This window comes from Myotis myotis, unplaced genomic scaffold (genome assembly GCF_014108235.1).
Source record: "Myotis myotis isolate mMyoMyo1 unplaced genomic scaffold, mMyoMyo1.p scaffold_m19_p_2, whole genome shotgun sequence".
Classification (NCBI taxonomy): Eukaryota; Metazoa; Chordata; class Mammalia; order Chiroptera; family Vespertilionidae; genus Myotis; species Myotis myotis.
The window spans coordinates 156,315,822-156,343,817 of NW_023416324.1; the positions used below are offsets into that span (position 1 = coordinate 156,315,822).

Consider the following 27,996-nt stretch of genomic DNA (forward strand, 5'->3'; position numbering starts at 1 on the left):
GGTTTCTTTTGTTCAAATATTGTTGGTGTTGTGTATACACACAGTGGGTCTAGACTAGAGGAAGGTGGGAGGGGAGGGGACAGGTGGGAGGAATTGGACGTTATCGGATAATTACTTGAGCACTCTTTCTGTGCCTAAATTTCTCCCAATCTGTTGGTTCCCAGATCTCTTGCCCCTCAGTCTTTGGACTGCCTCAGTGTGAGCATTACTTGGGCAATGACTATCCCCATAAATATAGCATTTGCAAGTTACAAAAGCCAAACTAGACGTGACCCTAGACAGCTACACATGAACACACATGACTGTGAGCAGCCAGAACAACAGACAGGCCTTTTAATGCACCAAAAGCAGAATAAAGGATCAAATCACACTAATAAAAACAAATCAAACCAACATAAAAACAAAAGCCCTGAGAGTGCGCTTGAGGGAAGCCGGGGGAGGGTCCAGAGGAGTGAGGTGCTGAGCCCTGAGCTGTCCTCGGTCAGAGTCATACATTCCAAAGCAGCAGGCGTCTACTGACAGGAGACTTCCTGTTACTTCCCACCTGGAGGCAGGCTCAGCCCATGTGAGATGTCTCCTCCCAATCACAGACCATCCTTCCGTGGTCCTGAAGGTTCAAAGAATTGCTGTGGGGTTCTAAAGCGCCTCCGGCCAGCTGGGCTTGCAGACTGGGCCCGCACAGCACCGGGAGGAAGAGGCAGCGAGGGCACCGGCACCGTGAGTAAAATAACTTGCCTCTGCAGGGAAGGTAGCTGGGCTCTCAGTGTCTGGGCTTCTCTCTCAGGAGGGCAGCCAGCAGTCTGGAAGGGAAGGTGAGGAGTTAATTTCCTGTCCCCGCTCCCACCCCACCCTTTTTTTTGTAATTTAGAACATTGTGACTGTTCTGTTCCCTTTACTTTCAACTGTACAAATTGCTTTCTGGAACCCTTTGGTATTGCCCAGTGCTCAGAACTAAGATTAAACTTCTTCTGGGGCTGTTCTCCCTCCACCCTGATTTCAACCTCAGATTTCCTCACAGAAAGACCAAGGAAAATCCTAGAACCCTGGGAGAACCGGCATGTCCTGATTAAAGCTCAGACAGACATCTTAGTGGACCCCCAGTTTCCTCAGCGAGTCAGAAGAGTAAAAGAAAATGTCAGGAAACTGCTCATGTTCTGAATAATCAGTCCTTAGCCTAGCAGAGACCAAGTTTTCTGGTCTCCTTGTCAGAAATCATTTGGTTCCGCCAACTCGGAACGGGGTTTATGAAATAATTTACTTGGGTTTCTTCTCTGCAAACAATTCTGTTTAATAAATGTGTCCGTAAAGAAGTCAACAAATATGCTTTATCTATGCAATGTCATTTTTATTCTTCAATAATTAGCTGATCTATGAGAATCTACAGGCCTAAATATACAGGGTGGGGCAAAAGTGGGCTCACAGTTGTTTATATGGAAAATAATAGAATAATGAATAAATACTAATACAAGAATAAACTCTTGTGTTGTGTGTACTCACAACTATGAACCCACTTTTGTCCCACCACCAATGAGCACTTGAGAGGTGGCTAGCACAGCTAAAGACCTGAATTCTTATTTCTTGAAATCTTTGAATTTTAATAGCTACTGTTGCTGCTAGGTACCATTTTGGTCAAAGCAGGTTTAGAGTTTTAAAGAAGAAAAAGGAAGGGTGCTGTGGCCCTGGAACAAGCTCCTCTTTTCATCATTCCCAGGGACTCATCCCACCCTACATGGAAGTAGACCAACAATTGAGAGAAAACCTCCACACCCGTTTTTATTCTCACCTCTAAGTCATACCACTGTCTCCTCTCGTCCGGGTTTCAGACTCCGGGCTAAGGCAACAGCGCATTGTGTTTCTCGCTTCTTCCTTTCCTACCTCTCCTTTTGTTTTCTTTTGTTAATCCAAATTTCTCTCGCATGAAATAGAGTTTGAGGTTTGAGGTGTGGTCGGTATTCTTTGGTCCAATAAACTTAGGTGAGGACAAGAGGTAATGAGTTTGAAAAAAAAAAATGATCTCACTCTTGGTGGGCGAGTCTCACTCATTCTTTGAAAATTGATTTGTGTAGTGAATAATCAATGGTTTTTAGATCTGTTCGATGTGTCTGGAAACATCAACGCTACAGATATGAATAATATAACAACTGAATGAAGTCACAAGAAAAAAAAAAGAAATAAAACTGCAGCCCATGGCCCTAACCAATTTGGCTCAGTGGATGGAGTGTCGGCCTGCGGCCTGAAGGGTCCCAGGTTCGATTCTGGTCAGGGGCATGTACCTGGGTTGCGGACACATCCCTAGCGGGGAGTGTGCAGGAGGCGGCTGATCGATGTTTCTCTCTCATCGATGTTTCTAACTCTCTCTATCCCTCTCCCTTCCTCTCTGTGAAAAGTCAATAAAATATATTTTTTTTAAAAACACACAAAAAACCTGCAGCCCATGGGAAAAAAAACCCTCTACTCTTCAGAGCAAAAGAACTCCCCGGATGTTGAGTAATTCAAGTAGAGCATCTTGGTGCCAGGCCACCTGGAAGTTTCCTATAGGGTTGGGCTCACCAGGAACTGTTCCGTGTGTGGGAAACATTTTGAGGTGAGCTGCATACTTTCACTAGGGGGCAATGTCATTTTGAAGTGGACAGCTGCTACTATGCCTTCTGTCCTCTACCGGTCCCACCTTTAAAAATTCACCCCATCCCTGCCGGCCCGGTGTGGCTCAGGAGTTGAGTGTTGACCCATGAACCAGGAGGTCACAGTTCGATTCCTGGATGGGGCACATGCTCAGGTTGTGGGCTCAGTCCCCAGTTCGGGGAGTGCAGAGGGCAGCCAATCAGTGATTCTCTCTCATTATCGATCTCTCTCTCTCTCTCTCTCTCTCTCTCTCTCTCTCCTCCTCCTCCTCCCTTCCTCTCTGAAATTAATAAAAATATATTTTAAAAAAATTATTAAAAAGATAAAAATTCACACCACCCCATCTGCATCCTTTCTAGCCCTGCCAGGTTAAAAAAAGAAAAAGAAAATCAAATACATATGTGGGAAGTGCTGCTTTAAAATAACAGGCAAGTTTCAGAAAGCCCATGTGTGAAACAACTCATATGTACTGGGGGCTAAAGGGAAGGAAGACACATCATATTACCAGGAGTCAGTCTCTTTCCACAGAGATAGCCCCACGCTCCAAGTCATGAGTTACGAGGTGTGTCTTTTTAGGTCCTACCCTCTCCTTGGGTCTCTTCCGTCTCATGGCATCTTCTCTCTCCCTTTGGAAACATGAGGAAGGGATCTGATAACAACATTCCCAAGAAGGCACTGACATTGATGACTTGTGAGATTCAGTGTGCCCCTGTTATGTGTCCTGTTTGTATTCTAATCAGGAGCAGCAAAGGAGTGATTCTGTAATTGTGGGATTTCAGAAATTAGGGTGAAGAGTGAGGATTCTTTGAAAGGAGGGCAAGGGTGGAAGGCTCTCTCCAGCTTTGTAATGTGACGCCCCTTGTGGCTTAACTTGTTTGTAAGGGAAAAGGGCAAGCTCAAGGGCAGGGCATTGGGAGTATCTCTTAATTTTAAAGAAAGATAAAAATAAGTTATCTATCCATACTTATAAAGGGGGAGTCATTAGCAACAAATCCAGTATAAGCCTGGCTTTAGAGACTCTGCAATGACGCTTCTGTGCTCTTGAGCAAGTCACCGCCCCTCTCGGTACCTTAGTTTCCTCGTCTGCACAATAGGGAGGCTGACTACCAAGCCTCTAAATTTGCAGTCAGAGCCAATATTCTTTCATGATATGAATGGGCATGTGGCCAGTCAATGCCCGAGGACAAATGACACTTCAATTTCTTCTTAATCATGTGCCTTCTGAATAAGACAAAAGCTACCAAGAGTTAGTCATTGGTTTCCAGGTGAGTCACTCATCAATTAATTTGAAAGGTTATAATTTTGTTTCTTTAGTGCAATTATCTGTCAAATTGACTTTTTTGTGTACGGTAATTTATTCCTTTGTGGGTTCAGAATAACTGATTAAACAAACTTTGGTAAAGAAAAGAGTTAACAAAGTATCAGGTTAGATTGCCGTGACAGAGACTAGCAGAGGAGAAAAGCCACACTCACATATCCGCCAAACAGGACATGTCTGGAGAGCTGTTAGAGGCTGCAAAGAGAGGAAGGTGGGGAAGAAAGGATAACTTAGGGCAAGGGCACTTGGGGAAAGAAGAGGTTTTTCAACTGAGCTTCAGACAATGGCAAAGCGTTCCATAGGCAGAAATAAGACAAGGAATCATCCCAAAGGGAGAGACAACCTAAACACAACCTGGACGCAGGATCAGGGCGCTTAGGGCAGCAGCAGACAAGCAGCAGGCCCTTTGAAGTCTGACTGGTATGGTCTTGAATACAAGCTAAGGAGCATGAGCTTTATCGCTTAGGTTGGCCAACCTCTCTCCCAGGAGAATGAAATGGTTGGGTCTGGACAAATAAAGTAGATGCAGCAAAGGGAAGGCATTGTTATAACTCCAAGAATTGAAAAGTCAAGACGTTTTCTAATTCAGGAGAAACCTGGATTTGAAGAGATTGGTCCCCAAGAGAGAATGGGTTGGTAAGAGGAGCCATCTGGCGACAGGAAGTAAGAGGGGTCCTGTGGCAGAGCTGTGGGTACAATGGGAGCTCTCCAGGGCTCTCCTTTGAATGAGGGGCTAGGGAGCCTTTCTGGGTGTTGAAGCAGGGAGTGATATGAAATCAGAGCTGTGTTTTAGGACAGTGGCTCTCAAGACTGATTGTCTGGCACTTAGAGGGCAGGTTCGATTTTTTTGAACACCACAAAGTGTTGATAAATTAAATTAAAAATAATTAAGTAGATCAATTTGGCCTAAATTCATACTTATAAACTAGATGCTAGCTAGACAAGTGGTAACAAGCACCCAGATTTAAGAAAAATTTGTGAGAGAAAAATGCTTAAAATGACAAATGTTGATCATTAATTTTTCTCCAAATTATGAAATGACTGCAATTATTTGGTTTTGGCTCAAAACATGTTGGCCCAGTAGGTGCAACATCTGTGCTCTGTAGGGTCATTTGAGAACCTCTGCTTCGGAAGTTCACCCTGGACGCACTGTGTGGAATGGAAACAGAAACTGTTGAATTCATCGGAGCCAGAGTTAGGAGCTGTCAGTAGGAATTGGAAGGAAAGGGTAAAACTGTCTCAGGAAACATCAGAGGATGATCAAGTTTGCTTCTATCAAAAATAGAAGTCAACCCAAATTGGGGGGTGGGGGGGGCATGTATTATTCAGGGTTCTTCACAGAAACAGAACAAATAGGATATGTATGTATCCCATTCTGTTTCTATGAAGAACTGAGAAAGAGACAGACAGAGACAGACAGAGAGATTTATTTTAAGGAATTGGCTCATGTGATTATGGGGCTGGCAAGTCAGAAATCTGCATCCCAGCAGACTGAAAAGTCAGGTAAGAAGTTAATGTTGCCACCTTGAGTCTGAAATCTGCAGACTGGAAACTCACACAGGGATTCTATGCTGCCATCTTGAGGAAGAATTGCCTCTTCTGCAGGAAACCTCAGTCTCTGCTTTTAAGCCCTGACTGATGGGCTGAGGCTCACCATGTAATGGAGGATAATCTGCTTTACTCAAAGTCTGACTTAAATGTTAACCCTATCTTAAAAAATATCTTCACACAGGTACCTAGACTGGTATGTGACCAAACAACTAGTTAAGTTGACAAATAAAATTGACCCTGACATAGTGTTCATTTCGGTACTTCCTTGTCAGGCAGGCAGAGACAAAACTCAAGAAATCATTAACCTCTTAAGGCACTATGACTACAGGCCCAGAGGACACCAGTTTATGTTCTATATGTACCCCACTTGTCCATCCCTTCTGTCCTCTCTCCTTCTCTGAGAAGGTCAACAAATTCAGAATTTTTTAATAGTCACTGGTGTGAAACTTTATCAGAGTTTTTCTCTCTCTTTTTTTTTTTTAACCTACATAAGTTCATTAGTCTGGCGTAGGCACAAAAATATGATAGCTGTCAAAGAACTCTAAGAGGTTAGCCAGGCCTGATTGTTTTCTTTCATAGAAATCATGTTGCCTTTCCTCTGAGGATATCGGCGCTACAGCCCTTCCTGGAGGCCTTTCCAGCCTCTCTGCTATGGCCGTAAATTCACTTGCCCCACTTCTCCAGGATCCTTTCCTAGGAACTTTCCCCTTGATGGGGGTCTTTGACGCAGAGACTATGTAATACCAATTTACACATTTCAGCCAGGGTTTTCCAACTTCACTCTTGAGTGTCTTCTAAATTCTTGGGTAACTTCCCTCTGAGCTCAGTAACTTCCCTTCACATTTCTTTTCGGTTGATTCTAGAATAGTGGTTTCCAGGCACTCTGGGGCTAGCCATGTGGTTAGGAAGTTTAGGGCTGATTAGGGGAAGCTCTGTGAGGCCCAGACTCCCTACTCTTGTTTCAGCCAGATTTTTACCTATTTGTATATATTAGAGTTACATATTGAAATCATATTCCTTTTGAAAATATGGCTCTGTCTTAAAACAAAATTAAACCACTAGTTTTCGGTGCCTTCACCGTGCAATAGTCTATTAGCTCTGGTCTGTCTGCTTCAAGTAACTGAGGCAAAAGTAAAGAAAGTTAATATTTCACGGGTAATATTGTGTTAGAATTTTACATATAGTCTCATTTAATTTTCACGGTAACCCTTCTAGTTAAGTATTACAATGTCCATTTAGAAATAAAGTTCAACAAATTGAGTAACTACCTGAGGTCACAAAACGGTTAAGGGGTGGAGTTAAGATTCAAACTCTGGTCTGCCCAAAAGCCCATGTCCTTCCCACCTCACCATACTCTAGCCAGCTCGGCAATAAAGGTCTAGGCGAAGTTTGCATGCATATATTCATTCACCCATTCAAATACACATTTTAAAAGTGTGCTTTGTCTGGCCTTTAATTTAGCAAAAGAATTACCGAGTGCCTACTATGTTGCAAGCACTGTGCCACCTTGGACCTAGAACGGCAAATAAAACAGGGTCCCGGCGCCTTCTCCTGCTTTGGAGACTCTTGCAGTGAAACGCAGGACAAGCCCTTCCTAGGTTGATACCCGGAGGAAGGAAGGGACAAGGGCAGCAGAACAGGGTCCTCCCTGAGGAGTTCTGCGTCAGGGAGAAAACAGCCCCGGTCCAGAGGAGACAGAACCTCAAAGCTCACCTCTGCATCAGCTGGCCAAAGCCAGAGGGATGAGGCCGGATGGCGGGTGTTACCCGCTCAGGAATGCTGATGGAATGCACAGAGGGCCTCTCCCATATGGACAGGATGTGCTGCCTGGTACCTGACTCTGGCCACAACCCACGCACAACTGGGAAGCTTTTCTTTTTCTCTCCCAAAGAGACTTTTCCCTCCATGAGCCCTGTGAACCCTCCCATGGAAAATAAAAAGAGGGGCACACATGGGGAAGGCCTCCAGGCCCCTCCAGCCGAGCAGCGCAGGGCAGGGGGAGAGGGAAGGAGGAAGGAGCTGCATCACCTCAACCTCGGAGCCCTTGGTGGGGGGGCCATTTATGCAGAACCTCCCTCCTAGGCCCCAGGGGTCACTGGTGCATAAAGCAAAAGCATAACCTAATACCCTGTCCTTCTTAAATATCCCCTGGTTATTATTCATAATTTCTTATGTTGGTAAATAATTTTAGTGTTGCCAACCCCTTCTGCATCTTTCATCCTAGTGGTCACAATCCCCTCAAGTACGCGTGTTTCACCCATTTGATAAATGCAGAAGTAGACCCTGAGGGCATTGCCCAGGGTCACACAGGAAGGACGGGCCAGGCTGGGGTCTGGATCCAGTGTTCTGAGACCGGGTCCAGGGTGCTCACTATGCAACCACGGCTGTGAGCCAACCACCGGAAGTCTAGACCCGGCTCCCCAACCGCCCTCCCTCTTGATGTCTGTGGCCGTTTGGGGGGTCGGGGGGACAAATGTTTTATGTTCCTTAGACACCAACCACATCTAAACAAGGTGGCCAAGGAGAGGCCATGAAATGTGGACTCTCACATTGACCTCTACATTTGTACCTTTTACATCCAAGGATTTCAGTCCCCGGGAGGCGAGGGTGATATACATCTAGACAGGTTTCCTGGAAAAACAAACATGTGGATTTGGGGGAAATGTGCAGACATTAGTGCAGCGTCAGGGGCTGAGGAGACAAGACCCTGGGGAAGCGATTGAAGAGAGGCCTGGTTGGTGGTTCTGCCCTTTGCAGAGGCTGTGTCGCCTGAGCAGAGAAATGTGTCTGCTCTCTCTGTTCCAAGAAGTGACCAGGTGTTTCTTTTTCTACTGAAAGTACTAGCTATGGGACAGGACTTTATAAGCTGCAACATGTTAAGGAAATGATCCGGAGCTGGAAGACCTGGGTTTGAATCGCAGCTTTTGCATTTTCTAGCAATGTGGCTGAGCAAAGGGATCTCTTCAAGCCTCCTTTTCTTCATCTGCAAAATGACAAGGCAGGTTCTCCCCTAGACCTTCCAGGAGTAGGGCAGGTCTGCTCACACGTCGATTTTGACCCAGCAAGACTCATTTCACACTTCGGACTCCAGGACCTGTAAGAGAATACATTTGTGTGGGTTTGGTTGTTTTTTCTTTCTTCTCTTTTTCTCTCTCTCTTTTTCTTTCTTTCTTTCTCTCTCTCTTCCTCTCTTTTTTCTTTTAGGGTGACATTGGTTAATAAGATCATATAGGTTTCAAGTGTACATTTCTATGATACATGATCTATATATTGATTGCATTGTGTGCCCAACACCCAAAGTCAAATCCTCTTCCTTCACCATATTTTTGGTCCCCTTTACTACCTCCCGCCCTTCCCTCTGGTAACCACCATACCATTGTTGTGTCTATGAGTTTCAGTTTTATATCCCACATCTGAGTGAAATCATATGGTTCTTAGCTTTTTCTGTCTGACCTATTTCATTTAGCATAATATTCTCAAGGTCCATCTGTGTTGGTGCAAATGACATATTTCATCTTTTATTATGGCTGAGTAATATTCCATTGTAAGCCACTAAGTTCATGGTAATTTGTTACAGCAGCAACAGAAACCTAATACAGATTTTGGCAAAAATACCAGCTCTCAGGTCTGTTGAGAGGATGATCATAAGTGCTGAGCATGTGGTTGTTAAAGGACAGCTTTCAGCATCATTTTGTTATTTTAAAAAGCAAGAGTGACTTTCTAAGTTATTATGTGCCGCTGATGCGAAGGGCCTGAAGGAGAAGAGGGCGCATAGCAGAAAAGGAGAAAAATCTAGTGATCTGCAACTTCAGAGTATCTTGTGCATCAACCCACTCCTGCCTTACAGACATCAACCCACAGCCATGCCTCCTGGCATTTCCTACCACATGCTTGTCTGGATTTTCTCAACTCACTCTTCTTTTTACTCAAACCAAGCTCCTATCTATCTCTTTCCTTCTCTTCTCCCTCTCTTGTCAGCATTTTTCCACTCTGAGCCTGACTTACAATCTCCCAGAGTATCCAGTTGTCTCTCCCCCTTTTACAACTGTGTGGCAGAATCGTCTTTGAGAAAGTATGGGTGTTACAGGACATAATTGGCTCATGGGGGCCAAATCCTTTTTCAGGGTCCCTCTAGCTCCTCTCTGGAACCATAAAGTCCCTCTCCGACCTTCTTCCTTTTCTCCACGGCCCTTTTCCCCCTTTATTCCCTGTGTGCGGTCATGTTTGCCTTGAATCGTGTTGCTTATAATCACACTTTGTTGAAAGAACAAATGTGCATTTTCTGTGCTTTCGGCCCAACTAATCACCACAAATGGGCTGCACCTGGCAAACGGGTGCCTATGCAGCAGTGGTTGGTAATGGTGCTGAATTTGGCCTCTCCAGAAACTTGCCCTTTACTCTCTATACGTGAGTTGTCTGAACTTCTACCTTTCATAGTCTATTTACTTATGTCTCAAGTTCAGATGGTAACCCAACTGGTCTGTGCATACCAGTGGTGAGCTTTACGATGTGGCCCACCCGGCTCCATGAGTAAGGCTCCCCTGGGTGCAGTTTGTGCATTAACTCCTTCCGGGCCCTCGGGCTCCCCCCGTCTGGTGTGTAACAATCTCGGGAGAGCTTGCGTGGCATTGTAAGCGTGCAATGACATTTCCAAGCAGAAATAAATGAACGGCATTTCTAAGCAGAAACGACACCAAGGGGTCTTGTAACAAAGGCCAGATTCTTCTATTTACTCAGCAAACATTGAGGGAGGGCCCACTATGTGCGCAATTCTGAGCCAAAAACACATAAATGTTAAGTCTTCAGCTCTCACAGCTACTCAGGTGAACGGGAAAGGGGAGATATTTGGAGATGTTTAAGATTACTTGGAAGGTTGTTAGTACTTACAATGGAGTATAACAATGAAGTTCAAATTTAGCAAGGGCTGCGTCTTTGTCTCCCACTGATCTCCAAAGAAACTGAGACTTCAGCCAAACTGACTAGATTGCAATCTCACGGGCTCCTGGCTCTTCTGGGCTCTAGTGCCCGACCCTCCCTTTACCTGGAATGTCACCCATCCACCCCTAGTCTGCTTATCAAAAACCATACATATTCTGCAAGGCTTACGTCTCCCCTCCTCAGGACCTCTACTTAGGTCTTCCTAGCTGTATTATAACTCTTTAAATAGACACATATCTCAGCTTCCTTACTAGAGCATAAAATCCTAGACTAAAACTATCTCCCTGATATTTTATTTCTATGTATACCTTTGGGTATACATAGATCAGTAGGTATATACAGTACCCAGTGGAGTGGCATGTAGAAAAAACTAAATGTGCTAGTCCCTCTTTTCTCCCACTCCTCTAAGGTAACAATGTGCTTTTTTATTTGCCAATTACTGTTTTATGAATTTATTTTTTTAATTATAGTTGACATGCAGTATTATGTTAGTGTCAGGTGTACCGCATAGTGATTCAACCTTTATCTACTTTACAAAGTGATCACCACACTAGGTCCAGTAACCACTCACCGTACATAGTTTTTACAATAGAATCACCTCTATTCCCTATGCTGTACATTACATCCCCATGACTTATTTAATAAATGGAAATTTACCCTCCTTAATCCCCTTCCTTTTCCACCCTTCTCCCCTCCCCTTTAGCAACCAACAATTTGTTCTCTGATTTCACTGCTATGTGGAATCTAAAAAACAAATGAACCAACAAAATGAGACGGAAACAAGCTCATAAATCCAAAGACCAAGTGCCAACTATTTTTGAAGATAACAAAATATTCTGAAAATAATGGTTTTTAACAACTGCCTATAGTCCCTCTGGGAACCAACTGTCAACCCTGGTCAACCCTTTGGGTTTCATCCCAAGGCCCCTCCGTGAGCCTCAGCCCCACCCAGTCATCGCCCCCTCAGGTCTGCCTTTGTTGACTTGTGGGGCCTCAGTTCATCACTTAGAAGTATGCAGTCTGTATATCACACACCTTATAGAACTCCTGAAAGTACTAATCAGACTTTGGCAAGCTTGACTCTTTTTTTCTTCTTTATAAAATTACAGTGATTACTGAGTTTAGTAACCAAATGTCCTCCATTGCTAAGTGATTTCATGACTTTGGTTTGGATGCTTTGAAATGAGAAGGCAAAACACCATTGTGTGACTTAGCCATGCTGTAGAACTTGCAGTGGTATTTGCACCTGTGCCTATTAAGTTCTAATATTCTCAACTGTGTCTCCAGCTTGGGGGAACTCCTGAAGATGGCCAAAGACGACTCCACCATTCGTTGCTTTCAGGGCCTGCTGATTTTTGGAAATGTGATTTTTGGTGTAAGTAATGAGTATTTTTTTTCTGACAATTCTGCTCTTTCTGTAATTAAGATTTTAGATCAATTAAAAGTGAAAGTTTTTCCCTGGTTGGTGTGGCTCAGTTGGGCGTCATCCCATGCACCAAAAGGTTGCCAATTTGATTTCCTGGTCAGGGCGCATGCCTGGAATATGGGCTCAATCCCCAGTGGGGGGCATGCAGGAGGCAGCCTATCAATGTTTCCTCACATTGGTGTTTATCTCTCCCTCCCTCCCTTTCTCTAAAACTTGGTTTTTAAAAATATTTTTTTTTAAATGAAGGTTAAAAGGAAATTAATGATATAATTACTGGCTCCCTACATCTTTTCTTCAGTTTAAGAAATATGTTAGTGAAATATACTAGCTCAGATTTAACTTACAAATAATCGTATATAGCTATGTAATATGTCAAAAGAATAGGTTAAAAAAATAGATATTTCCTTCTTAAGTTCAAAGCAGAGAAATGCAAACGGGGCCCCGTTGGTCGTGGTCGGCGTCCAACCCCCCCCCCCCACACCTGCTCTGGTGTTTCTTCCCTGTTTCCCCGTCATTTGATTTCATGGGGCTCTGCTTTTAAGGCCGTTGGGGCAAATGTTTGCGTCTGCTTGTTCTCACCACACAGGGGCCACTGCGGGGTGTGAGAGTAGCTCAGAGGCCAGGCTGGGGGACACGCTGTGGTGGGGGAGCAGGTAGGAATCAGGAACGCTGGCTCTTGGCCCAGCCCTGCTTCTGACTCCGTGTGACTCAGAAGGTGGGAAAGATAATCACCAAGGTTCTTTCCAGCTCTAACATTCAGTGGTTCGCTGGCACTGATAGATATGACCAGGTCCAGTTACAATATCACAATCCGGGAATTTGATGATAGTCGTGGAGGTGGGAGATGGTTGTCATACAAGAAGACATTGTTTGAGTGGCTCATGCCCCCAAAACTTTATAATGGTCTGAAACTGGATCTTTTCCCTAATAGCAATGAGAGCAACATATGAATGGAGGCGTGCAACCAATTAGTAGGCTGGAAGAAGCTGTTTGATTTCCTGACAATGAGCTTGAATCAGTTGCTGAAACCTATGCAGGGGATAGAGTCCATCTTTCTTCTCCCCTACCCCCCACTTCTCCATCCCTTCCCAATGCTGCTCTCCCACCAGCCTGACAGAAGCCCCTCTGCCCCCAGATGTGTGGCATCGCACTGACCGCCGAGTGCATCTTCTTTGTATCCGACCAACACAGCCTCTACCCACTGCTTGAAGCCACCGACAATGATGACATCTATGGGGCAGCCTGGATCGGCATGTTCGTTGGCATCTGCCTCTTCTGCCTGTCCGTGCTAGGCATCGTGGGCATCGCAAAGTCTAGCAGGAAACTTCTTCTGGCGGTAAGACCTTAAATCTCTCTACAGTTGTCTCCTGGACCGATGTGGATGGATTGTTTCTTCTTCCCTGAGCACAGTGCTTTGGTGGGGTAAGGGGAGCAGAGGGTGCCAGGTGAGATGGGAGAGGGAGGGGCAGACTTTCCCTGCAGTGAAGCTTGACCCAGTGGGGGCAAGGATGCCTTCTGCTATCGCAAGTGCAGAAGACTCCAGTACCCAAAGGGGAGACCCCCAGGGGTGATCCTGTTGAATACTCTCCAGACCTGTGCTTCTCCAACTGTTGTCTGCATGTACCCAACTGGTACAGCCAAGAGTTCATAGGCCAAAGGACAGAGTGAGAACTTCATAATTAGATTGTTTTCTCTTCACAATGAGAGATTTAAAATATTACTGTAGCATTAGTATTAAAACTTGGTTACAAAATACAAGATTTAATATTAGCATATAAAATACAAAATATGCATGAATTTTTCAGAAAAAACATGAGCCTTTTCTGACACTTTTTAGCTCAAGGCCGATGATGTTGTGTGTTGTCCTGCGCTTACAGTGTTTCGCATTCCCTCTGCTTTCCAGGGATCCCAGAAGAGCTAATGCACACGGCCTAGGGTACAGCCTCAGCTCCCACCTGCCTGTGGAGGCTCTGACTCTGTGCACCTACAGAGGCTCTTTGGCCCCAAGACACCTGTCCTGCCTTTGCAGAGAAAGTAAATTTGAGATATTTTGCAAAAATCAGCAGATCTAAGAACCCTGGGCACTGGGTCAAGATCTTTACTCTCTGCCCCCAGGCTCAAGACAGTAGTTTCTCACACTGTGATGGGGTCCACCCACCATGCCCCATCCTGAAACAACTCTCCTACCCCAAGGCTGCCGGACCTGAGTTCCACGTTTAGGGAACCAGTCCGGCAACTTAGATGCTTGTTGGTTCACTCCTCCTGTGCTCTGACCTTGTCCTGGCACCCAGGGAATGCAGACCATTTACATTCTCTGGTTCCCTAGCGTGAGTTAATTCCAGGCAAAAGCCCCCACTTTTGGAGGGTGGGGAAAGGAATGCAGGGAAAGGTAGGGGAGGGACAGATGTCCCTAGAGACATGCTTCAGCTGCATCTCAGTCTCACTGTGGCCAGTCGCGTGTGCCTGACCCGACCAGGAGAACTGAGCGGGGAGAGAACGCTCTTCACCACGCCCCCAAAGAGGAGGAGCAGGACGCCCTAACCAGGGCTGACGCAGAAAACATCTGCACCCCGTGCCTCCTTCCCAGAGAGTCTCGAGAGGTTCCTGAGCTTCTTTCACAGGAGCCAGCCAAGCTCTTGACAAAGAGCAAGACAGCAGCTAATACAGGGAGGAAACTGCTATGAGGCCTCTGGAGGTGCTCCTGCTGTTTACCCTCCAGCCAAAGCTTTCCTCTGGGCCTAGTGCTCAGGGGAAGAACAGGTTTCCCTGCATTCTCCCACCAACATGACCGAGGTACCCTTCCCAGAAGAACACAAGGTCTGAAAGTGTGTGTGCAGGACTGAGGAAAGCAGACACAGAACTCTCACAAGTAGTCATCATCCCAGATTCAGGGATTGTTTGTTGTCCAAGTATTTTCCAGACCTAAATAGAGGCAGTGTGGTGTGAGGGCAACCTGTGCACATGCGTGCCACACACACATAAACACACACACACACACACACGTGTACACACATCAGTTCATTCTCTTGTATTTGTTTTTCTCAGTTAAAATAGAAATGCAGGAGACTGGACTGAGAAAACTCTGTATTCAGTGAGCATTTATTCTCTGAGGAAAAGGAAAGAATTGAGCTGATTAGCACCAAGTCTTGCTCCAAGCTGCTGATCAACAAGGGTTTGTTGAATAACTATGTGAACAATTGGATGATTGCCCGGCCAGTGTGGCTCAGTGGTTGAGCATTGACCTATGAACCCAGAATTCACAGTTCAATTCCTGGTCAGGGCACATGCCTGGGTTTCAGGCTCAATCCCCAGGAGGGGGCGTGCAGGAGGCATCATTGATGTTTCTATCTCTCTCCCCCTCTCCTTTCCTCTCTGAAATCAATAAAAGTAAAATTTTTTTAAAAACTTTAATAAATAAATAATGAGATGACTATATTTATATGACTCTACAGGGGTGGACAAAAGTAGGCTTACAGCTGTGAGTACATGAAAAAGAGTTTATCCTTGTGTTATTTCTTATATTGTTGACCTACTTTTGCCCACCTCTGTACTGAAAAAAACATAACAATTATTTGTTTTAAAAAATCTTCCCTTGGAGGTAAATGTAACTCTTTCTTTTTTTTTTTTGCTTTCCTTTCAGTATTTCATTCTGATGTTTATCGTCTATGGCTTTGAAGTGGCATCTTGTATCACGGCAGCAACACAACGCGACTTTGTGAGTAAATCCCAACAGCACAGAGCAAAATGATCATGCAGATCATCATTATTATAAGATAATAATTAACATGTATTAAGCACTTACTCCACACCAGGCACTCTAATATGCACATTAATAAAAAATATATAATTTTACTTAATCCCAATAATAACTCTATTAGATGGGTATTATCGCTATTGTCAATTATAGATGAAAAAAATGAGACCTAAGAAGGTAAAGTAACTTGTCCAAGGTTATACAGCTGGTGAGTCGAAGGCAGGAATCCTGAGTTCAGGCAGTGTGACTTCCAGGGTCCAAGCTTAAAACTTCATGTGCTTGTAACCCCTTGAAACCCCTTCACCGCTGTGCCATGGCCACTGCTCCCCAATAGGACAACCACCAATCACCACATCTAAAACTTCCTCTCAATTCAGCATCCTGCTTTCTTCTCTTTTCTCCAATCCCTGGCCTGAGCCACCCTGCAATGCCTGTCCACCCTGGTCTCCCAGGGATTTCTTTGAAGATGGGGATTTCTCCCTAATGGGGCCTTCAGCCAAGCCACCAGAGCAGCCTCATACCCACCCCTACCCCTAGTCAGTGCCTCTGAGCACAATGTTTACTCCAGCAGACAGTGTTCAGTGCCCCCAGCAATGGGCTGAGCAAGTCACTTTGCCTCCTTGGGGGTAAGTGTGCTAATGAACTCTTTCTCTTGTATTGCCTCTTCCCTCTGTAGTTCACACCCAACCTCTTCCTGAAGCAGATGCTGGAGAGGTACCAAAACAACAGCCCTCCAACCAACGATGACCAGTGGAAAAACAATGGAGTCACCCGAACCTGGGACAGGCTTATGCTCCAGGTAATACCTGTGATCATGGGAAGATGCCATTTTGTGCCCAGAAAAGTCCCCAGGGGGTGTTTGTATGCTGGGAGTGAAGTCACAGGGTGGGGACGACAGCCTCCAAGGGGATTTCCTTCACAAAGGGACTTGACGTCAGCACGTGCATCTGATGCTCTTATTTACCAGCAGGGGACAGGAGGTGTACACATGACTCAGAGGGATCCCTGGATCTATATTTATTTCAAGCCATGATGTTGATTAGCTTGCATGGATAGGGATAATGACATGTTCAAGAAACTTAGATTAATCGCACACTTTGCCTCTTAGAACTCAGGCGTCACTTATATTAAAATGGAAAGTGTTGCCTCCTCTGCCTCACAGTGAACTCCAGTGGCAGTCACTGTCTGTTTGCTTATTCAGTACCTTCTCACACTTCCTATGGACCAGGCCTGCTAAGGGCCAAGAGTCATGACTTGACTTGATCACCCAGTTGTCTCTACCTCTTATCCAAGTTTATCTCAAATGTTATAAAGATCCAAGTATTTCAGAATATTACCACCTCTCCGTTACTGTACGTATGTAAATTCTTATCCCCTACATAGCCTAACGCTCACACTGCTCCCAAACCCCGACCCCTAGCACCACCCCAACACCAACATTTCACTGTCTGTCATCAATAAGCTCCCTCATGGCCTCCACCCCTTCTTTGAATTCTCTCCCCTCCATTCTATAATTTCTTTCATTTATTTTAATATTCCCACTCCACTAATGTTTTTTTACCCTCTTTGGCCCTTCAATTCATTGGCCACTTTTTCGCTTTATATCATTCTCTTGTTAGCAAGAATTAAGCTCCTCCAATGAAAATGTGAATGTTCACACATTTGAAAATTCCATTTGCCAATTTCTTTAAAATCCAGTCTGAAATACGTTTGACTCAAACTTAACCATCTTTACCCAAAATGCTCAGGTCAAAATACGGGATAATTATTTTCTTTGGTAAGATATTTTCCATAATCCACTGGCAAAAAGGGACATGCTTTAAAGGTAGTTAGTTGATTTACCATCAAGTTTGCTTGAATATATTTATTGTAAAACTTGAGAGATGCCCATAGGTTTCATTTCTTCCCTTGAAGTATTCTAGCAGAATTTACAACATGAAAGGAAAGTGATATGAGTTGTGTTTTACCCTCCATCCTCAATTCTGTCCAGAGTATAAGGAAGTTAGCTATGTGTTAATAGATCTTTCCTATGTAGAGGCACAGCTCTGTGTCACAGGCTTAGATTATTTTTTCAGTTTATTTTCTCCCATTATAAAAGTAATACATATTTACTACAGAAAAAATGTTAAAAATATAGAAAAGTAAAACAAAAAGAATTAGTCATAATCTCTTCACCACTAGAAATGTTAATTTTCTGATTCTCAACTTTTTCATATGTAATATGAGCCTAGTTATGCCTCTCTCACATTGTTGTATATAGATATTAGTATTGTATTTCTTAAGTATTAGTATTTATTGAGGGTGTACTATGGACTAGGCAGAATACTAAACATGTTAAGTGTATTAACTAATTTAATTCTCATGACAGCTCTATAAGGTGGGTACTTTATTTATCCCAATTTTACAATGAAGGAAATTGAGATTTAGAGAGTTTAAATGGCCTATCAAATGTTAAAAAACCCCTTCAGGGCTAGTAAAGTAATAAATATAAAAATATTTTACAAACTCTAAAATGTAAGTTCTCGATACCTTCAGCTCTCATTGAGGCACTTGTAGTAAATGTAAACTATGGTACACTTTTTATATTTTCATTCTCCATAAAATCTCAGTTGCTGCATTGATGGCCCTAATAAGGACCACGGAAGAGCATTTTGTATCTCTCATCTGCCGACAGGACGGTTGCTGTGGTGTGAACGGCCCATCAGACTGGCAGAAATACACATCTGCCTTCCGGACGGAGAATAACGACGCCGACTACCCCTGGCCTCGTCAGTGCTGTGTCATGAACAAGCTGAAAGAACCTCTCAACGTGGATGCCTGCAAACTAGGCGTGCCTGGTTATTATCACAGCCAGGTGAGTCCTCGCCGCCTGCCCCTTCCCCGCCCCCCCAACACCTGCCAGGAGTTCCTTCTGCTCTTCGTGAGCAACATACTGGTTACTGTACGTAACTGTCTCTCCATAAGGACTTCTGCATTCTTCTTCCTAAGCCTTATGCTATATTCTCCTCTTAGTAACATGCGAATGCAGATCAAGGGCTGATGGGGGAAATGTTACATTTTAATCAAATGAACAGAACGTGAGAATTGCAATAGCAAAATCCAACTTTGTTTAAAGGAAAGCGATTTGTACAATGTATAGAAGTGGTGTCTCAAAAACCATTTACCTTGAACAAAGAGTTGCTCTAGTTTTGCAGAATGTAAATTGGGAGGAATGATCTGCCAGTTCCAAAGCAATGGAAATTGCTGAGGCTGAATGCCGTAATTATATATCCACTTTCCTTATTCAGTAATCATACAGGATAGCCTTAATAAAACGTTAGAATAATGATTTGGGTAGAAGGTAATTTACATACAGATGGTTTTTGAAAAAGTGTCTCCGGCCTAATGAGGATGATATGTTGATGATGGAAACTAACATTTACTGAGTATTTACCAAATGCCAGACACTGTTCCAAGTGCCAGACCTATATTAACTCATTTAATGCTCACAGGTAGGTGCCAGTATGGTCCCTATTTTCCAAATGAGGAACTGAAATACAGAGATTCCAGTGGGTACCTTGCCCAAAACCACACAGGTAGTGAATGGTAGTCAGGATTCAAATGCTAGCGTCTGGCTCCAGAGCCCAGACTCCAAGCCAAGAAAGAACTTGGAAATATTCCCATAAAGCCCTGAAGAGAATCCTCACACATGTACAGCCAGCCTCTGAAATGCTGTGTACTGCTTTGCAAGTAACCACCTGGAGGAAAGCTAGTTGTGTGCCTGTCTATTAAATAACTGAGAAATGTCCGGCTCTTTAGTCTTGGAGTAAATCATACAAAGTGCACTTCCAGCATGAAGGACAGCCCTGCGGATCATCCGGCCACACCTGGAAGGGCGCCTGGCCTAGGAATGGTCAAGTTCATCAGAAAAGGACATGATACAGATTATTTTGCAGAGTCGTTCAAATCAAACCTCATTTAGTTGTTTAGAATCATTTTAATCAGTTATGGTCACACTGCTATAAAAATTAAATGTATTGCCTATAACTATAATGCACAATATAATTATCACTCTCAGGAGTCATAAAATGCTTTCAGTATTTCAACCCTGGAGCTGGCCCGTGCAGATATACCTTGACTGGATTGTAACTGCATACAAACTGTATTATCTCCTTGAAAGGGACAGAAATAATACTATTTCAGAAAAATACTATTACATCCTAGTAATAAGGGACCTCCACACCTGTTGCAACAATCCTTCGGGCACCCTCCCTTACAGTTCCTTGGCCTCACCTTGTCCTTGACATTTCCACCTCCACTACCCAAACTCATTATCACTCAACCGTGCTCCCCAAATTCCTGAATCCTGAAATTCCTCTCTCCGTCCCTGACCCCTGTGTTCCTACTTTCTCAATCTCACTCAACCTTCAACCTCAACATACTCTTATCCATTAATCCTTTCAAATTTCCCCACCCCTGTTCCCCAGATTCTTACAAAATAGGCCATCCCGGTGCCTCATATACCTCCCTTCTATTATTGCAGCTGACACCTTGAACTATATTATAATTACTTGCTCACAAGTCTGTTTTTCCTATTAGTCTCCTTGAGGGCCATGCATTATTAGTTCTATATCTTCACTACTTAGCTTCATGCCTGGCACAAAGCAGGCATTGATAAATGGTGGGTGGGCAAATGAAGAGGTGAATGGTTCTGTTTCCACATCCATGTTGTAGTTTTTCAAGATCTACTAGTATATTGTACGAGTGAATACACTAGTATATTTTCTCTAATCTAACAAGATTAGAGAAGTCATCATAAGTGTGGTAAGAATAGAAACGAACCAGAATTTTACATAGCATGTCAGATGCAGATATGTATATTCTTGGATCGTGGTCCATCTGCCCTGGAAATGCAAGTGTGCAAGTTTAGATCACTACACTCGAGAATGTTATGATGGATGGAGCTAAGAAAGGTCCAGTTACGCACCACAGTAATGATGAAAAGGCACTAAATGAGAAGAGGTGAAAGAAACTGGGTTTTTGTTTGTGAGCTCCATGAGGGAAAGACCCGTTTCTGTCTTGTCACAGATGAATGCCCATCCCAGAGCCTCAGACAGATTATTGGACAAATGACCATCTCCCAGGATTGTCAGGACGAGCAAGTGAACAATAAATGTAGGAGTGTTTGTGAATTATCAACTGTGTCAGATAGGATATTTTCATAATCATTACTTGAGATGATATTTGCACAAAGTTCTGAATGAAGTAAGGAAATGAGACCCTCACTTAAAGGAGATTGGGGAAGAGGGTTCTAAACAAAGGAGGCAGCAAGTGCAAAGTCCCTAAAGGAAGAGCATTCTTCACTTTTTGGAGGGACTTCAGTACGGCAAGGCCAAAATGAGCAAAGGAAGAGTGGAAGGCAAGGATGGATCTAGGTTTTGTATGGACTGAAGCTTATAAAATTTGTAGAGCATGGTCCTCCTAAGGAAAAACAATTAAAAACATGCACAACCCTAGCCAGTTTTGCTCATGGATAGAGCATCGGCCCATGGACTAAAGGATCCCAGGTTCAAATCCAGTCAAGAGCACATGCCTCAGTTGCAGGCTTGATCCCTGTGCAGGAGGCAACGGATCGACGTGTCTCTCTCAGATGGATATTTCTCTCTGTGTGTCTCTCCCCCTCCACTCTCTCTCTCTCTAAAAAAAAAAAAAAAATCAATGGAGAAACATCCTCCATGAGGATTTACAACAACCAAAACAACCCAACAAAACAAACAACAAAAAAAAAACATGCACACAGGTGCAGGGCTTTGAAAGGGTCTTGCAAATGAGCAGCCCTGAAGCTCAAACTCACTAGCTTTGCAGTAACACAGCCTCTGGCAGTGAAGCTGGTTTCTCTCTCTGTTCCCCCAGCTTCTCGATTCTAGAGATTCTACGATATGGAAGGGCCATATCATCTAGTGCCTGTGGGCCATTGTGAGGGCGTGGGGTTTCACTTGAAGGGTGATGGGAAGCCATTGGAGGGCTTTGAGCAGGTATGCAAAGTGAACTGACTCACGTTTTACAAGGATCCCCCTGGCACCTATGAAGGCTAGTATAGTGCCAAGGATGGACTCAGTCCCCGGGGAGACCAGTTAGAAGGCTATTGTAATGATCCTGGAGTGAGAACCAAGCCGGTAGCAGGAAGTAATAAGTGTCTGGATTTGAGATATATTGTAAAAGTAGACCCAAAGGATTTGCTTAAGTATTTGAAGTCAAATAAGAGAAAAACAGTTAAGGATAATTTCAAGAGTTTTCATTTGAGCATCTAGATCAGTGGTTCTCAACCTGTGGGTCGCGATCCCTTTGGGGGTCGAACGACCCTTTCACAGGAGTCGCCTAAGACCATCGGAAAACACATATATAATTACATATTGTCTTTGTGATTAATCACTATGCTTTAATTATGTTCAATTTGTAACAATGAAATTGGGAGACACCACAACATGAGGAACTGTATTAAAGGGCCGCGGCATTAGGAAGGTTGAGAACACTGATCTAGATGATTGGAGGTGCCTCTGACGTAGATGGAGAAGAATAAATTGGAGAGAAATCAAGGCATAGCAAAGGCAAGGCATGCCAGTGGATTAACAAGGGACTGGGGCAGGGGCAGAAAGGACAGAATCTCAAGTGGGCACCTGTAGCTCGGGGGCGGGGGGGGGAGCCCTAAACTTCAAGGTCAGCCATTCAAGGACATTTTCCTGTGAAACTCTGTGGTTCAGGGAACCAGCTGTTTTTTGCATTATGCAAAGAACATTCCCAGGGCTTAGTGGAGGGCAGTCAGAGAGCAGGTTTAGCCCTACACATGTGTATCACTCCAGAACTTTGCATAGTGACTAGAACAGAGGGTGCCATATGTGAAAACTTACTGGATTATAGCATGCATGAATAAATAATTTGATTAATAAAAAAATGAATCATGCTTTTGCACACATACCAAGGCTCCTCAAAGTCTCACTAGAACCAATAAATATATGTTGAAATATGATGATAAATGAAAATTTAGAAAGCATGGTATAGGGGTCCCTATATCATGTGATTAAAACAACAACAACCTCTGATTTTCATAGAACAGAACACTTTTATTTAAAAACAAACAAATCAAAAAGTAACTCTGCCCTTGAGCAAATCAGCAATAAAATCTTTTGGAAAGGAAAAAATTCAAATTTTATTAAGAATGCTTTACATTACACACATATTCAATGCGAAAAAAATGTTAAGCTAAAATAGCAGCCCAGCTGGTGTGGCTCAGCATTTGAGTGTCAAACCATGAACCAAAAGGTCACAGGTTTGGTTCCCAGTCAGGGCACATGCCCGGGTTGCACAGGCTTGATCCCCAGTGGAGGGCATGCAGGAGGCAGCTGATCGATGATGTTTCTCTTTCATCAATGTTTCTGTTTCTCTATTCCTCTCACTTTCTCTCTTTTGAAAAATCAATAAAGGAAAAAATTAAAAAAGAAAATATAATAGCAACACCTTTTTAAAAAAAAAAAAGCTTTAATCAGAAGTAATTACAAAAAAAATAGCATAAACCTTTACTGTGTAGATTGAATGATAAAGACACAAGTAAATGTGATATAGAGGAGTTGTTCAACAGGATTATTTCTGTTCCCTGGGCTGTTAATAACTGGCTGTCCATGGGGATGTGGAAATAGCCTGGTCATGTTAAACTGGACTTTGATTCACATAGCAGTCACTGCCCCACCCATCTCTTACATCTTTTTTTTTTCCTGGCTCCTCTCACACTGATGTGGAATTGCCCACTCCTCCAGGGCTGCTATGAACTGATCTCTGGACCAATGAACCGACACGCCTGGGGGGTTGCCTGGTTTGGATTTGCCATTCTCTGCTGGACTGTGAGTATTTCCTGGCACATGCTTTATTTCTGAGAGGACGGTGATAAGGAGAGACTTTGAGATTGCCCTTCGTTGGCCCAACCTTACTAGACTGTCTGGAAACCAAACCTTGGACATGAGAGCTAGTCAGGAAACTGCTGGCACCTGAGCAAGGACAGTGGCATCCCTTCAGAGGTGGGGAGTTACCTGCCCCTACCGGGGACAGGATGTGTCCTGTTAACCAGCTCCTGCTGGGTGATTGCCTGCTCCTCCAGGTCTCAAATCTCATTAGCTCATTATGGTGAGGTGTCAAAGACTGCCATCATCTATGGCTCCCGCCAGACACTGATCTGCCTAGCTCCGCCCAAAGAGCTGCCTGGGCCAGTCTCACCTGTCCCACTGCCCCCATTATTAGATGCACATGCAGTAAGAGGGAGGAGCAGTGGCTCTCAGCGCTGGCTGCGCATGAAAACCTCCTGGAGGAGCTTGAAAACCCAAAGCACGCCAGGACCCCAACCTCTGAGATGCCAATTCAGTTGATCTAGGGGTGAGGTTCAGGAATTTTTTTTTTTTAATTTCCAGATGATTCTAATTTGCTGTCAAGATTAAGAGTCATTGCATTAGGGAAGCAGTCCTAGATTTTGGGTGTCAGGGCCCCTTTACTCTCTCAAATTATTGAAGTTTCCAAAGAGCTTTTGTCTGTGGGGGCTATCCCTATCGACCCTCACACTATTGGAAAGTAGCACAGAAATGTCAAAATACTTATTAATGCATTTCAGATAACAATAAAAAAAAAATTGCATGTTAGCATTAACAACACATTTTGTGTGTGGGGGGGGGGGGGGGGAGTGACTGTTTTCCTAAACAACAAAGTAGTGAGAAACGTCGCGTTGTTTTACATTTTTGAAAGCCTCTGCAGTGTGTGGCTTAATAGCAGGCAGCTGGATTCTCATATTTGTTTTTTCAGTCCATCCGTTACAATATGTTGCTTGGGTTGAAGGATTTGAAATTTTTCACACTGATATGTGGTTGGGGAAAAGAAAAACCAAAATGTTTCAATAGCCTTACGTAAAGATAAGTGTGAATTTTCTTTGGTATTACCCAAAACCTGACAAGTAGTATTCTGAGGGTTAGTTGCCATATGGAATCTAAAACGATGTCAACGAACTTTTCAGACTCTGTTACATTAGGATACATTACGTTGGCATGGCTTGCATTTGGCATAAATCTTTTGCCCGTGCATGATTCTATACCATTGATTACCTGTGAAAATACTGGCTCATGGTGTTATGTAGATCTTCCAAATGTTGGCCAATTTCTTTATGCAAGACTAGAAATCGCATTCACTGATATTGCCACTTTAGAAAAGAACTTAAAAGCATTGGGATGCCATCAAGCTTGTGGGGACAAATACAAGTTTCATGATTTTTGTTGGAAAGCTCAAATTTATCACTCTCAACAAATATTGTGAGTTTTTTTTCCCCTCAAAGTGACAGACACCCAACTCTGAACAGCTTTTCTGTTAGTCATTTTTTCAAGTAAAAATGGTATTCCATGAAAAATAACCAGTTCAGTGCACAACTCGAACAATCGCCCAAGTGCTTTTCCTCAAGACAACCATCCTATTTCAGTTTGCAACAAAACTGCTTTATACATGCTTCCTTCTTGTCCTACAGAATGTTAAAAGGATGTGTACTCAAAGGTGAACATTTAATAAAATTAGTCATTCTTACTGCTCCGTCAAGGACAATCTCAAGTAAAACTGGCTTTTAAAAAAATATTGTTGAGAGTATTATAGCATACATATATGCATTGCCCATGGACACAGATAATGGGGTGGTGAAGGCCTGGGGTGGGGTGGGAACTGGGTGGGAAGAAGAGGAAACATCTGTAATATTCTCAGCAAAACTGGCTTTTTTTCAGCAAGTGCATAGCAGTGAGAATGCAATGACAACTAATACAGTTTAGTGCCTCTGCCCTGAATTTTGCTAAGATGCCAGCAGTGTTACCTTCCACTGCCTTTGCACCAACCATTTAAATGTGAAAACAGTGAAAGGGACAAATAAATTATTAATATTGTTATGCAAATATTTTTGCTTCGTTGACCCCTAAACCGGCCCATCACGTGTTTGTGCACCACACTTTAAGAAATGTTGGGTTTGGGGTGGGAAACGGTGAGGCAGGAGGGAGGAGAGAAGCACCTCCTTGGAGAAGTCTCCTATGATCCCTCAGACACCCCGCACACCTCTAGCTGGGAACTGCTCCTCTTTGAGGTGTTTGTCTCTGCCCAAAGCCTGGCAACCAGCTGCTTTTTGTATCCCCAGTGCCTAGCAGGGCCTACAGTAAGTGCTTGAAAATCCATTGAATGAATGAAAAATGATAGCAGTGAAGTTTCTACTGTGCCATGTTAGCAGGAACTATATGGGCTAATGTTTAAAGGCTTTTGAGGATGTTAGAACTCCAGGCCAGTTGAAACCTTTGATATTTCTGCAATCATCAAGTGGACGGGACTCTGGATCATGTAAGTCCCCTTGATGTTCAAAATAGGAAAGGGAACTGAATCTATTGAAGGCCTGCTAGAGACAAGGCATCATGTCACATCCCCACAGCAGTAGCTAGGTGGGTAGCCAGACTCCTACTGAACAGGAATAGAGAAATTCAACAGGGTTCTTAAGAATTGTGCTTAAGAAGAGCTCCTGGGCACGTCCAGTCCACTTCGGCTGACGGAGGCCCTCCCACAGTGGTTCCACAGACAAACCCTGAGGCTGACTGCCTGGGCTTGACCCCCAGCTTCACCACCTACTAGTTCTATGACCTTGAGTACCAGTTACTTAAATTCTTTTTGCCTCAGTTTCTTCATACGGTTTTGGAAGCACTGAATTGAGTTATATGTGTAGCAACTAGAACAGTGCCTTATGTATAGTAAGTTATCAATAAACATAAACACTATTATTATTACTTCCGTATCTCATTTAATCTTCTCACTCTGGGATTGGTGACGATGTTATTAGATTACTTTACAAATGCAGGAAGTGAGTGGCAGGTCTGCCACAGAACCCAAATAGCCTAACCCCTTATCTGAGGCAAATTCTTGAGTTTTGGGGGGCAGCTGTTCCAGGTCACAAGCATTTTTGGGAAAAAGAGAATCCCCTGGGAAGAGAAGTTTATACTAGAAGCAAGAAACACATATTCCAAAATGATACAGACTAGAAGTAGGAATCCACTAGAGCAGCGGTTCTCAACCTGTGGGTCGTGACCCCTTTTGGGGTCGAACGACCCTTTCACAGAGGTTGCCTAAGACCATCGGAAAACACATATATAATTATATATTGTTTTTGTGATTAATCACTATGCTTTAATTATGTTCAATTTGTAACAATGAAAATACATCCTCTATATCAGATATTTATGATTCATAGCAGTAGCAAAATTACAGTTATGAAGTAGCAACGAAAATAATTTTATGGTTGGGGGTCACCACAACATGAGAAACTGTATTAAAGGGTCGTGGCAGCCCTAACCGGTTTGGCTCAGTGGATAGAGTGTCAGACTGCGGACTCAAGAGCCCCAAGTTTGATTCCGGTCAACGGCATGTACCTTGGTTGCAGGCACAACCCCAGTAGGAAGTGTGCAGGAGGCAGCTGATCAACGTTTCTCTCTCATTGATGTTTCTAACTCTCTATCCCTCTCCCTTCCTCTCTGTAAAAAATCAGTAAAATATATTTTTTAAATAAATAAATAAAGGGTTGCGGCATTAGGAAGGTTGAGAACCACTGCACTAGAGGGTAATGAGCCCTGATGGGAAGAAGGAAGAATTTCCCGGGGGGAGGGGGAGAGAGGTGGGAGGGGGAAATTTAACAGAGAAATGACTGGCGTTGCTTAAGGGAAGATTACCGTTAAAAATCCAATGTCAAAACCTGAATGAACTTAACATCACTTTTCCCCAAGTATGAGATGTTCCTAAACCAACCCCCTATTATTTTTTTTCTGTCTTTTATATTCTAGTTTTGGGTTCTCCTGGGTACCATGTTCTACTGGAGCAGGATTGAATATTAAGTATGCAGTGTCACCACAGTCCCCCCTCCCCCACGGACTCTGGATTTGGTGCTGGAACTGCTCTCTCCTAATATTCCACGCATGCCCACAGGAACCTGAGTTCTCCCTCGAGCTGCCAAGTCAGTGGGTATGGAGTCCTTTAGGCTCTCTGGCTCCTGGAATTCTCCCCACTTGCATTTTCACCCTAGGATTCTGCAACATTTTTATGGACCGTAAGAGAGGGGGGATTTGGAAAGTAGACAATAACGTCTCCCATCCCTGTTTAGTTTTAAACAGGGGGCGTAAAGGCATTCACAGGAACCTGTGCTATCCCAGCCAGCCAAGTCCGTGTTTAGACAGCAAATCTGCCTGTATTTCTCACTGCTAACGGACACCTTCAAAGACTTTCATTCATCTCAGTGTCGTCCATGTGGAAGAACTAAGGAAAAGGTGCCGAAATATATCTTTTGCCTTTTGTTCCGTGGAGACTTGGGTGATT

General features: G+C 43.7%; 2 protein-coding genes across 2 annotated transcripts in view; both read left to right on the forward strand.

The window, feature by feature from the left end:
• TEX55 (testis expressed 55) overlaps positions 1–1,835 on the forward strand; it is a 47,500-nt gene extending 45,665 nt beyond the window's left edge. The window contains exon 6 of the mRNA XM_036348540.1: positions 1,824–1,835. Within this exon, the coding sequence (XP_036204433.1) occupies positions 1,824–1,835 (12 nt within the window). The remainder of the gene's footprint in view (positions 1–1,823) is intronic.
• UPK1B (uroplakin 1B) lies at positions 600–27,983 on the forward strand. Its single transcript, XM_036352657.1, has 8 exons — positions 600–717; positions 11,717–11,804; positions 12,991–13,191; positions 15,496–15,570; positions 16,286–16,408; positions 18,284–18,463; positions 23,400–23,483; positions 27,468–27,983. The coding sequence occupies exons 2-8, from the start codon at positions 11,736–11,738 to the stop codon at positions 27,516–27,518; spliced, it is 783 nt and encodes a 260-aa protein (XP_036208550.1). The 5' UTR covers positions 600–717; positions 11,717–11,735; the 3' UTR covers positions 27,519–27,983.
• Positions 27,984–27,996: the final 13 nt, after the last annotated feature.

Excerpts from the sequence above, each read along its gene's own strand:
- UPK1B (XM_036352657.1), top strand. The coding sequence starts at position 11,736 with ATGGCCAAAGACGACTCCACCATTCGTTGCTTTCAGGGCCTGCTGATT. Across the intron at positions 13,192-15,495 it reads GCAGGAAACTTCTTCTGGCG|TATTTCATTCTGATGTTTAT; the intron begins GTAAGACCTTAA and ends CTTTCCTTTCAG. Across the intron at positions 15,571-16,285 it reads CAGCAACACAACGCGACTTT|TTCACACCCAACCTCTTCCT; the intron begins GTGAGTAAATCC and ends TTCCCTCTGTAG.